General features: G+C 40.9%; 1 protein-coding gene across 19 annotated transcripts in view; it reads left to right on the top strand.

Annotated features, from left to right (window-relative positions):
• The first annotated feature begins 1,076 nt into the window (after positions 1-1,076).
• tcf7l2 (transcription factor 7 like 2) overlaps positions 1,077-12,996 on the top strand; it is a 96,041-nt gene continuing 84,121 nt past the window's right edge. For 6 of the 19 annotated variants that reach the window (XM_059325363.1, XM_059325360.1, XM_059325359.1 and 3 more), the window contains exons 1-3: positions 1,081-1,631; positions 1,794-1,860; positions 2,032-2,156. In XM_059325363.1, coding sequence (XP_059181346.1) covers positions 1,443-1,631; positions 1,794-1,860; positions 2,032-2,156 — 381 coding nt within the window. In that variant the 5' untranslated portion in view covers positions 1,081-1,442. Of the gene's footprint in view, positions 1,632-1,793; positions 1,861-2,031; positions 2,157-12,996 lie in introns of all 19 variants that reach the window. The other 13 variants (XM_059325354.1, XM_059325358.1, XM_059325356.1 and 10 more) reach the window with 7 other exon arrangements.

The following is a 12,996-nucleotide window of genomic DNA, read 5'->3' as shown; positions in this document are numbered from 1 at the left end:
TCCCCCCTCTTGCTTTTATATATAAACATTATTCCTTGCAATTGCAGTTTTAAAAAAATTTTTATTTTTGTGCTTATCCCTAATTGTTTTTCCTCAGAAGAAATTGTTAATAATTTATTTTTTCCCCATTTTTTAAATCTTAATTTTTAATTAATAGGAACACTTTAATTAAAAATATCTTCATAGACAAACTGATGTGCATGTAAAATAAAAAAGCAGGACACAAAAACAAAATATGGTTTTGTAGATATAAGGGATATCTCATAATTTAATGTGGTCATTAAAAAAACTGTTTTTATTAACTGAAATCGCCTACAGCACACATTATCTTATGTATGTCTTTTTTTAGGTTGTATCTGCAGGAATAAGACACAGAAATGGAGCATCCAAATCTGCATCAGTTATTTGTGTCCAGTCTGGCTGCTTCTTCTGCTGAGGGAGAAAATAAAAACAGCCCAGTCTGTGCTGCCAGTGAGGAATTCAGGTTAGTCCCAGAGGACATCACACCTGTCAAGAAAGCAGGATGCAACACCCTCTATCCTAAAAAATAGATCTGAGGAAACATTATCTAATATAATGAAAAATAGATCTAAGGTACTGACAAAGCAGATAAAATAGGAAAACAAGCTTGGAGTAATGGCTTTTATTCTTCTTTGATAGGCCTGGAGTATTTAGTAAGCAAAAAAAAGAAAAGAAAGAAAGACAGATACAAAAGTAGAGCTCAAGGATAAAAGAAATAAAAACTTTAATTTAAGCTGTAACTTAATTTGGCCCCTGTGTGACAGATTGCTCGGGAATGGTGGAGTCAAACTGGTTGCAAACAGCCTCAGGAAGTACCCTCTTTTCTTTTTCTTTTTTTCCTCCACCGGGAGACCGCCCATATGTGCGTTTAATCCACATTTACAAGCAACTCCTATCTTCCTGCTATTTTACCATCACTGTCCTGCTCCCAAACTGCCTTTTTCCTCCTCACATGCTTTTCACTGCAGTCGTCCGCCGGCTTCCTCCAGCCTCTCTTTCTCTCTCTCTATCCCTCTCTCTCTCTCTCCCCCCCTCTCTCCTTTTTTTCCTCCTATTTATGAAAACGTCACTTCAAGTCCCTCCCTGTTTGAATCTCATTAGTTTCTTGTGTGTTTCTCCCTGTCAATAATCCTGAATCCAGACTCTCTCTATTTCCATCCCTCTCTATCTGTCAATCAGCGCCGCCTTTGAACTGAAAACCACTCCGACCAACTTCAACTCACTCAATCCGAGCGGCTCGGCTCCTTCTCCGGCTTCCTTTTTCTGCCAAGATTCCCTTCTTTTTTAGTTTTGTACCAACCGCCAGAGCTTTGGAAAACGCCAATACAGACCCCAAACTTAAACTCGGACTTTCTAGATCACCGAGATCAAGGGTTTAAAACTTCGTGTTTTGCCCCCCAAAACATTTTTGCACGGGAAAAATGCCGCAGCTCAACGGCGGTGGAGGGGACGATCTGGGTGCAAACGATGAAATGATTTCCTTCAAAGACGAAGGGGAGCAGGAAGAGAAAATTTCGGAGAACTCCTCGGCAGAAAGGGATTTAGCCGATGTCAAATCTTCTCTTGTAAACGAGTCGGAAACAAATCAAAACAGCTCGTCGGATTCAGAGGTAAGTTGCACATTAAAAACGGGGCTCGATCGTCCCCGCTTCTGTTTAGTTCAGGGGCCTGCATTTCTTACATTGGCACACTTAAAAAAGAAAGTTTACTATCACCCTCATCGCCCGTTGTGTTAACTTTAACGCAATCCCTGTGTTTCATTGCATTTCAAGGCGGAAAGACGGCCTCCGCCTAGATCTGAAACTTTCAGAGACAAAACAAGAGAAAGTTTAGAGGAGGGTGAGTTTCTGCTTTATTCTTCCACTCCTGTTTTTTTGCACCATGACATTATCTGTGCCACACGGAGGGCATCTCCTCCGCCTTATTCCTCAAATGCATTTTTGTAGGAAAAAAAGTTTCCAAGGCCACTTTATAAAAAAAGTTTTCTTCTTTTCCCCCCCGCCATGTTAGCTGCGAAAAGGCAAGATGGAGGGCTGTTCAAGAGCCCACCGTACCCGGGCTATCCATTTATAATGATCCCCGATCTCACAAGCCCCTACCTTCCCAATGGATCACTTTCTCCAACAGCACGCACAGTAAGTTCATTTATTTACAACTGTAAGTGCACACACACTCCTCTCTGTAACACACACACGGACTGTAGACACGCAGGCAGCCGGACACGGTGTGTTGTCACCCAGAAGTGCAGCCGATAAAAATGTAGAGCCAAGTTTTTGCAACTCATGAAGTGTACAGTACAATGGCATGCATGTCCGCCTGCAGCTCCCAGGCTGCGTGTGTGTGTATCGTGGGCAGCAGCTAGCATGCTAACAGTGCTAAGCGCTAGGACTCGTTGAAGTGAAAATGCACATTATATTGCAGGTCATGTGCACTTGACATTTTTACTATTATGCTCCCCGAAATTTGACTTTTGTAACTTTTTAAATTAAATGCATGAACAATTGTAAATATTTACTCTCGTAATAATTATTATTGTGCAGACTGTCCTGTATTCCAGGCTACAAGTGCATGTTTTTAACCCACTGAATAATGCAATTGGCTTGTGTTTGCACAGCCTCATCAAACATGCCCTTTTTTCTACCACAAGCTGCATGAGCATTCAGACCTTTACACCGGCTTTCTGACACGCTGCAAGCAGTGTAAAGCAATGCAAAAGCACACAAATAAAATCAATATGCAAATGAGCTTTTCAAAGTGATTTGCATGTGTCAAAACCCATAAAGACATTATGTGAAAGGTGCATGCATTACAATTTGCGAGATTATTATTTTTTAATTTATAAAACATTAAGAAATAATTATTTTTTATTGATATATATATATATTTTTTTTTTTTTCTAAACGTGTGATTTATTGAATGATTGTGCAACACTCTGCTGTGCTCTGCATGTGCAGCACCTTTGCTTCTAATGAGGAATCCACTGCCTTTAAAAAAAAAAAGCATGTGCAATGTAAACCCATATTTATAAATAAATTCATGTTATTTAGACACAATCAGCCATGCTATAATTATGCACACTTACTCATTTGCTCAGCACCTCGCTAGTCCCACTGGGCAATGGCAATTCCTTAAGCGGCATAATTTTCTCAACCATGGGTGTTTTTTAGCCCCCCTATTTTAAACGGTTGCAATTACAAGTCTACGCTTTAGGACCTGTCATCTCATTTTACAAGGTTAAGGCAAAGACCAGGCATTAGGAAATATGACCCCCTCCACCCCCACCACCTCAGCTTTGGCTAACGAAACTGATATTTGTTACCTCATTTTTTTCCTGCGCTGTGCACACCTTGAAAATAAATGCACATCTGACACATAATGCCTCTTTTGTGTTTGACACGATTTCTGCTTTTGACTCGATCGCACCAATGAAATAATTTTTTTTTTTGCTGCTTGCACAATTCTCCCTCCACAAGCGTGTGTGTGTTTTATAGTTTTTAAAAAGATTTTATCATTCCCAGCATATGCACACATGAGAACATTTTGCCCATTCTTTCCCTCTTAGTCAGGCAGCCTTGTTAACGCTACCGGCTGGTATGTGGAATTAGTCACTCATTATTCTCATCAGCACTGACACAAACACACATTCACAACAACACACATGATTTGAACTGAGGCACTTCCTTGTTTCGGTGGCAGAGGTTTGTAGTTTTTCTTTGTGCCTGTATCGCAGCACTGTGCCCAGTCTGAGGAGCGCTCGTTTCATTGTGCTTATGCAGCAGTTACAAAAGCAGTAAATTGTGCAGCATGGCTGGTGGATGCTGCGGCGAGACGGTGTTGACCTCTGCTCTCTTAATTCCAGCCCCTTTTCAGAAAAAGAAAGCTCTTTTTTTTCATTATTTAAATACACATTCCTTGATTTTGTTACCTGTTGTTTAGTGTCTTCTTCTCTGTGCCACTTTCTTGTGTAAAGTCATTACAAAAACCTGAAAGCCACTTCTGATTATCAAGGAGATTTGCATATTCAGAGAAAACATTTATTGGAGCTGAATCTTCACATCTACCTGAACAGTGAGTGCAGGTGATGATGAACATGGTTTTCGGCTCGCGGTGATCTTCCTACTGTACACCCTCGGCCCCCACTGTCTGCAGCGCCCTGTGTGTCCAGCCATTAGAGCTTTGAAGTCAGCGGCCGCTGTAATATAAATGTATTAGACTTAAAGCTGGCATAAATAATTCACCTGGACATTGATTAGCTGTCTTGCTCCCTAACATGTCATGTGAAGCACTGAATATGACTGCTAGTATTATTGGAATGAGACTTTTCTCTGTCTTGTCATGAAAGGCTTTGATTCTCGCTGCTTTTCCCTTCATTTTTCGTCTTCTTGGTTTGGGCGATGCTGTGATATATAATTTTTTTTAAGGATGTGGATTTCAACAACTAGGCCATTTTTTTTTTAAAGTGTGCTTTTTGAATTTAGTATCATTTTAAATTGTGATTCTTAATTGTGGCAAAAATGTCAGGTATTTCTCAGAGCAGATTTTCTTTTATTTTTTATTGTCAGCTGGCACTAATCCTGATCTATCTGGACGTTTTACTTTGTTTCTGTGATTTTTGTTTTTGCATGGCTTAAGTGGGGAGAAAAAAAATGCCTGCATGTGGCAGTTACCATAATTTCTGTGACCTCTGGGAGCCATAATCAGTGAGAATTTGTTTTTCCTACCACCTAAGTCCAAGGAGGCTCACAATTTAGTATCATTTAGCAATTTGACATGACGATGTGCCCGGGCTTTAAAAGCCTTCCTGTCCTCGTCTCCTCCTCTCCTCTCCTCTCCTCCCTGCCGTCTCCCTCCTCCCCAAACCTCACACAAAGGCCTGCTGGATCACTGGGTGCAGGTTGAATTGGAGAAGTGGCCTGCCCAGTTCACCCCGTTTTTTTTAACCTCCTTTCACTTTCCCCCTGTTCCCTTTGCTCTCTCTATCTCCCTTCCTCTCTCTGTCTACCTTTTGTTTCCTGCCGATGCTAACACAGGGCTTGTGAAAAAAGGCGGCGGGTTAACTGCGGTGCTGTGGGCTAACATCACACCTCAACAGGTCTGGAGACGCAGAGGCTCAGGGAGGGAGAGCGGGATCTGGGCGGCCAGCTCTCCTGCATCGGGGCTGCAGGGCCGTAAATCCACTGGCTTTATTTACTGCCTCTCGGACTTATGAATGTTAAGATATTTGACGCCACCCCTGGCCCCATAATTCTCCAAGCCTCGAGACTTTTGGCGGAGGTTTTGAGTTTCGACGTATAATTACGAGTAGTTTAAAAAAGAACAAGAAAGTGGAGGGAGGGGCGAAAGAGAGGGGGGGGGGGGGGGGGTGAAAACGCAACACCAAGCATCCACCGCTGTGTTTAGAGTGAAAAAAGACGCTCCCAGAACCCGTGGCGATTCTACTTCAAGACGGTGGAAAAGGCTTTGTGTGGTTGAAACAATAGCTTTTCTCCCCTTTTCCCTCTTTGTTTCAGTTGTGTTGTCGTGCCAGGATCGCTCACGTTGCCGCAGATTCACCTTCTTGAAAAATAAATCCGCTTTCATACAGGCTGACTTCTCCCTTTATCCTTTTTTTATTTTAGGGGGAAACACACAATGGAGGATTTTCTGGTCAGATTATTGTAATGAACATGCAGAAGTGAATGCAACACCACCTCCTTTGTGCTCACGTGCACACATTGCTGTGGCCTTATCTGTTATAATTGACACAGACAGACAGTATCTTTCCTAAACGTGGCAGCAGCATAAGCATAACAATGGTATATCATATGGATTATGTGTGTTCGGCTGCTGTAAATGGATTTTTGGCTGTGACAAGAGGAAAGATAGTTTAATACGGATTTAAGGGATAGGGCCCACACCTTATCAAATTGGCTTTACATGTTAATAGGGCCTAATTGGTGTCCGCGGGGGGTTTCGTGGCACAACGCGGCCACATTTTGTGCCTCTAGCCGCAAAATGCACTCTGAATTTAGTTGGAAGGTTGCGCTCCTTTTGTCTTGCAAATCACTTTTGTTTACAAAGTATGGCGGAAGCGGCTCCCGCTCACTCTTTCTCCCTCCCACTACTCCTTTTTGTGCTCCATCTCTTCCTCTCTCTCTCTCTCTGCTGCTTCTCTCATCCTATGCAAGGAGAGGGGAAAGAAAAGGTCCTTATTTTTCTTCGACTCAATAAACAGTCATAAAAAGCACAATCTGCTTTGGATTTGAGGAGTTAAGTTCGAGAAAGGGGGGGCTGGGAAGCAAAGTTTGGCACCATTAAATTAAAATTGGGGCCTGCTAGACATTAGCGGTGCACAGCACATTCTCGGAGCTTAATTAGTCCGAACTGTAATTGTTCATGGTCTGCCAATAGGAGTAATGCTCAGGAAAAGTGGAGTTGCACTAAATCGGCCAAGGGTTTTTAAAACAATAAATCACTTGCATATTTGTGCCGTGATTCAGATGGAGGCTCGACCTCTCCCATCTCGACATGTGGTAAATTGTAAAGTCAATGAATCGCAGATGTAGGGGTGGGGAGGTGGTGGTGGTGGTGGGACTCAGAGAGACAGGGAGAGGGAGTACAGTAAGGTTTTGTTAGTGCCTGGTGAATGAATGGAAAAGATTTGTGCAGTAAATATTTACTGAGGAGATATATATATTTTTTTCTCCCAGCTAGCGGGGCTTAATTGTCTAATGCTGATGATGTTGGCAGGCTGAGCCGCGTGAGAGCTTACGCGCTCGTCGATCTGTCACTCTGCTTGAAACACCACAGAGGCAAAAAAAAAAGAAAAAATCAGTCAGTTTGTGAGTGTGTTTCTAATCAGATTTTTAACTAGTGCAAAGGGAGTCGTGGTTCCCTGGTGGCAGTGTGAGCTGGGTTTGGGTGTAGCTAACGTTCAGCTGCAGTCAAGTCTGGTTTGGGGCTGAACCTTTTTCTAATTAAATCATTGACTTCATTGTTTTTAATGTAATAACAGCTAATCTGATGCCTAATTTTGACTTCAATGTAACAGATTATGCCTGTTACTCATTAAGTCACAGCACAGCCTGCGTATTTTCTTTCTTTTTCTTTTGGTAAAACAAATTATTCTCAGAATGGATAAATCCATTTTCACCTCCTGTATCCTTCCTTGTTTCTGTCAGTGAGCCACCACACTCTGCTTTTCTGTGCCTGAGCAAAGAAAAAAAAAGGCATTAGTTTAGCAGCTGTGCACTGGTGCCCCCCCCCCAGCCCCTCAGCCCCCAGTGTAACCCCCCTCCTCTCCCAGCCACACCCCCCTCGCTCCCTCTTTCTCCCATGCATTTCTATAGAGCTCAACACAAAGATAGTACTGTACATCTGGAATGCAACTTTTGTCATCTGTTAAATATAGGCTAGCTCTGCTGCTGGCCCACAGGGCTTGGGGCTCCCTGAAACATGGAAATTAAATTATTGTCTGTGTGTGTGTGTGCTTGCATCTAGCCACCAGTTAAATCTATGTCCATATACAGAGCATGTTGCTTTATTTTTATTTACTGTTTTTTTCCCCCTGGGTAGACAGGACATTTTGCACTCCCAAGAATAGTTGGCAAGTTCACTTTTAATATCAAAAGCAGTGCAGAAATATCCACAGAAGCAGATATTTATTTGGTTTTGGACAAGAGCTGCAATGATTAGTCGACTAATCGATCAACAGAAAATTTTCTTCAATGATTTTGATAATGGATTACTACCAAAAAAATGAATCGATTAATTGAGAAAATAACTGGCATATGAAAAGAATTGTCTGTTTTGAACTCTTATCTTATTCTATAAGGAGACATCTCCATTTTAGAAAACCTAAACATGAATCTTCTCCAAACTCCCTGTCAGTTCTTTTAAAAATGTAAATTAAAAACATTTCTCTTTTTGAATTTTGAATTGTTTAAGGACAGTGCATGGCTGTTCCATTCATCCTCCTCAGTTTGAATACACGAGTTGACAGAGTTGGCTGGTAAAACGTGCAGCTTCTATCCAATAGATGAATGCAGCTGTTTCAAATGTATAGAAAATGATGGTAAGATTATAGGTGATGAGATTATATTGGTTGTGTTGCTGCGCTGCATGTAGCTGAAAAGATAAGGTTAAATGGCTATTGATTGCATGTTTTTAGATATGAAGGTTAGGATTAAGAGATGATTACCTAGAATAGTTTCATTATTACAAAACTATTGAAAATGTCATTTTCTAGAGAGACAGGGTAACATAAGGTTATTTCAAGTATTTAGTCCTGTGGCGCTTTAAATGTGCATTTCACCATATAGTAAGGAATCCACAGAATTGTTTGAGCTGAGGTATCACTCCAGAAATACTTCTGGTATGTGCATTTTTTTTCTTCCTTCGTCTTTTCCTTGCCTTGAATGTGCATATTTCTGTAAGTTCATTCATAATGGGGAGCAGAGTGCTCCAGTAGCCAAATGAGTTCACCAGTAGCGGAGTGGGAGGGAAAGCACGGGGCAGGAGAGGAGGGGGGGAAAGAGAAAAGCGGGAAATGTGTGTTTGGGCTCTGCATGTGTGTGTGTAAGCGAGTGGAGGAGGACGGAGGAGCGACGGCGGTGGGGGGGCTTGGGGGTCGGACGCACAAAAGCCGTCTGAATAGAGCGCATAATTGCTGTTAATGCCAGGGCAATGAGAGCAGCGACAGTTCCTGGTTAGATGTCCAAACAATAGTGCCCCTAGGCTTCACATTTATCTTCCCGTTTAAAAAAAAAAAAAAACTGCGGGGAGAGGAACACAAGATTGGAGCAGGCCAGTTTCAGTTTTCAGCCACGCTTGACGAGAAGGCATGTGTTCATGTGTGTGGTTTCTGCCTCTGAATCAGCCCCCTCTCACCCACCCTCTCCTCCACGTTTGCTCTCTCTGCGCTTCCCACACTCATCGTCATCAAAAAATTTGCCTTAAAAGCTCTGGGTGAGAGGGCCGCTGTGACGCTGGAGGAATTCTGGTGGTGCCGGCCTTCTGTTTGGATTGTGGAGTGTGTTTGGGAAGGGTCAAAGTGCACCGGCGCTGACATGCTTTTCGTTGAGAAAGGAGCTTCCCCTCTCACCCCTTTTTTTTTTTTACAACAACTGATAGGGAGTGCTTGAGTCTTCACTGAAGGTTTTTTTTTTTCCAGCTTGTGTTTGTGTGTGTGTGTGCATGCAGGGAGGAGGTGCCACACTGCCATCACAGCTCTTAATGATCATGTCGGGCTAGATAATGACTAGCCGAGCCAGTGTGCACTGAACACCTGTGGTACACCAGCCTTTTATGGATGTGGTAGAATGCTTTGGAACGCACCACAGAAGAAGAATCTCATTCATGCTAATGTCTTTTTAAAAAAGTACTTTTTGTTTATTTTTTCCCCCTCCTTTTGTACATGAATATGTAGTGGGGAAATAAAATATTGTGATGGTTTAAGCACCTATAGTCTGCAATATTTTAATTCTAATTGCAACATATTGAACAAATAAAATCAAACTAAGTGCAGTATTGGAATGAGTTTAGCTGTATATGGTATGTTATGCACATGGTGTTTTTTTTTAGCAGTCTTGTTTTTGCTCAGAGTTTGTATCTCCAGTCTTAATGTAGTCAAGGGAATTTCTGTATGCAGATAATCTGTTCAAAATGGCTCAGATGGGAAGGAGGCACTTTGTGTGTGCTAAACACATAATGGAGGAGTTTAAGGTGATAAAACTCCAGTCAATGTATTTTTGATCTACTAATTAAACTTTTAATTGTAGCAGGATAAGCTCCAAGGAGTGTGTGTGATTATGTGCGTGTGTTTGGGAAGCAGAGCGAGGCCACTAATGAGGTGATCGTCTGCTTGTTTGTCGTAAAAAAAAATAAATAAAAAAAAAAGGTGCTGGATTCATAACTGCCTGCGAAAGGTGAGGAAGGTTTTAAGAGTGCAAGCAGAAATAAATTAATCTGCTAATCTGCGGATTATGGTAGGATTTAGGGGGGAAAAAAATGTTGCCGAGATTACTTAAAAAATGCACAAGGCTAATAAAATGTAACCCCTTTACACTGGCTCGCCGTGTGGAAACAGCGTCAGATTCTTCTTTTTTTTTTTTTTTTTTGTTGATGAACCAATTCCAGTGGAAAACAGATTAAGACTAAATTCCCATGTTAGCTCTTTAACCAGCTGTTAGAAACCTATTTACACACAATAATAATACGCCTCTTGTAAAGAGACAGCTGTCAACTTGTGCACAGCACTAGATAACATTACATGTGAACAGCTTGTCACATCCACACATGGCCTACGCCTCGCACGTCACCACTGCATTGCCAGCCATTGTGCAGGTAATGTGTGCGTTTATTTGGCACCAAAATGAAGCATCAAGCAATATGATTGGTAGCGTACATTTAAATACATTACAATGGGATTGGATGCCGTCTTTAAACTGGGGTTGGTATGAGATTTTCACAGTATATCAGGGTATGTAGTTTTACACAATTATTATTACGGCTATTAATATTAATTATCACTAACAAGGACCATCAAAGGAATGTTTTTGTTGTTGAATAAATTCTTATATTATAATAATTTAAATTTTATACAATTTTTTTTAATGGAGGTATGTGTAAAACGTCTCACTTTTTGAAAATAAAAAAAATATTTTTAACAGTGTAGATAAATGCATATTATCAGTATGATAACTGTTAATTTTTATGCCACAGTAAACCAAGATACCAGTATTTTTCTGCAACCCAGCAGAGTGCATACTTAATGTTTTTAATAAATTATATATTAAATTACCTTATGAACAATATTTGCCCCCAAAATGGGCAGTTGATTTTAAACTGTACTTGTAATATAGCTGCAATGATTACTCGACTAATCGATAAGTCGACAGAAAAATGATCACCATCTATTTTTGATATTGATCTAATCAAAGTATTTCTTTGTGCAAAAATGGCTAAAAAAATTGGCTGTTTTAGCCACTCAATTGTGGAGATTCCCTGCTTTTTCATATCCTATTGAACTGAACATCTTTGGATTTTGTACTTAAAAAAGAATACATTTAAAAAAACCTCACCTTGAACTTTCAGAAACAGGGTTGGACATTTAATATTGTCTGATATTTTATAGACCAAGAGGTGAATCTGGAAAATAATCAGCAGATGAATCGATAATGAAAAAGTGTTGCAGCGCGTCATGTGTAAAATGCATAGCACTGCAACTAAAAATGTAAATATGGACATTGTTTTAGCATTTATCGGCTTAAAAAAACACATACCACCCCCTCCACCATCCTCATATCCATTCCACTCCAGTGAGAGGCCGCTGTGTCAGCCGCGGTTCAGGGTCAATTCCAAAAGTGTACAAATTGACTCACGGCACTGAGTGAATTGTCAATTGGCTTCCTCCCTCCAGGGGTCAGAGTGAATGGAGTGTCTTGTTTGGACAACTGTCCCGAGGTGAGATGAGTGGCCTTCACTGTTCAGCCAGAAGGGACGAACTGACGGACAGACAGACCAACCAAATGAACTGGCAGACAAACAGATCGGCAACAGGGAATGTGGCAAACAATGCAGTGTAGTCACCCTGAAATCACCGTTTGATTGAAATAATGACCTGCACTGCAGCGTTATTTGCAGCTCTGATGGTGTCCACTGCTGAAGTAATGATTGTTGTCCTCCTATAATCAAACCAAGCCTGAGTTACAGCTGATCTAGTAGAACTCTGTCTGTTAAATGTAGATTAGATACTCCCAGGACGACTAGTCCACATCCTGGTTTCTTGACCCAAAATGGGACACAAGTCTTATTCCAGCATGTTCCCTTTTCAAAACTGTTGGGATTCAGAGATTGGATTTCTTATTTGGTTTGGGAGCGACTTAAGTGGAGCAACCCGAGTCAGAGTCCAAACTTAACACCACAAAATTCCCAAGTTTGTCTTCGGTGGATAAACCAGTAAGGAGATACCGGCCTATAATTTATCAGATGTATAAACAGTCTTTAATCCTTATGTTCTCCAAAGCTTAACCATCTGAACCCCAAAACTATCCAAAATTACACAATTTGTAATAACCATAAACTGTAAAACCAGAGATTGACTGATTTTCAGATCTCAAATCTTTGACAAAGGCTTATGTAAGGAAAAACATCCAAATCTAGCCTTCAAATAGTGTTATTTAAAAAAAAAAATCATAATCCCTTTATTCTACATGTTTTATTTAAAATTTAAACAAAAAAACAACAACAGTTTGTTCTAAACAGATCCTGTTATAAACACTAAATTCTGAAACACTGAATTGGGTGACACATTGAGTAAAAAGTGACAGACAAAAATGACCAGAAACTACTTCAGTTCAGAGGGTTATTATAATATTTCATATAACATTTCAGTGTAAGGGAAATTTTAAAAGGTGATTTTGTAAAATAAATGTATAAACTGTTATAAACTTATTTAAAGTTGATACGTTTATTTTACTATCCCTTGGCATGGCAGCCACAGGTTAATTTCAGATACTAATCGTGAATCTGAAAGCTATCCAGTCATAATGAAAGTTGAGATTAGAGACTGGCACCACGGAGCGGGGGTGGATTTTGTCATGTGATGCACGTCACAGTGCCCTTTAGAACCAGGAGGCTCTTTATCGCCTCTTTACTGCCTCCTCTATCTTTATTGTCCGCCACACTTTGCATATTTGAAATATCAATAAAGATAAATTTCCAGCTTCGTCATTACAGGTGGCGTCAAGTGGTTTGCGATTTCAGGATGGATCCTTTTAGCGACGTGATGATTTTAGTTCCTTTAATGGCTAATCTCCTTTTCCGTGGGAGGTCAGCGTGGACTCTGGCTGGCAGTTTAAGTAGCCAGTGCAGGGCTCTGGAGCATTTCTAGCAGATGAGTCTAGTTTTGCATGTCTATAAAAGCCCTTTGTCTGTTATGGATGACCCTTGCTGTTGTAAGGCCTGTATCTGTCTCTGCTCAGGCAGGCAGGCAGG

The sequence above is a fragment of the Centropristis striata genome, chromosome 21, assembly GCF_030273125.1.
Source record: "Centropristis striata isolate RG_2023a ecotype Rhode Island chromosome 21, C.striata_1.0, whole genome shotgun sequence".
Lineage (NCBI taxonomy): Eukaryota > Metazoa > Chordata > Actinopteri > Perciformes > Serranidae > Centropristis > Centropristis striata.
Note: the sequence above shows the minus strand (reverse complement) of the source record. Positions and strands in the feature narration are given on the sequence as shown.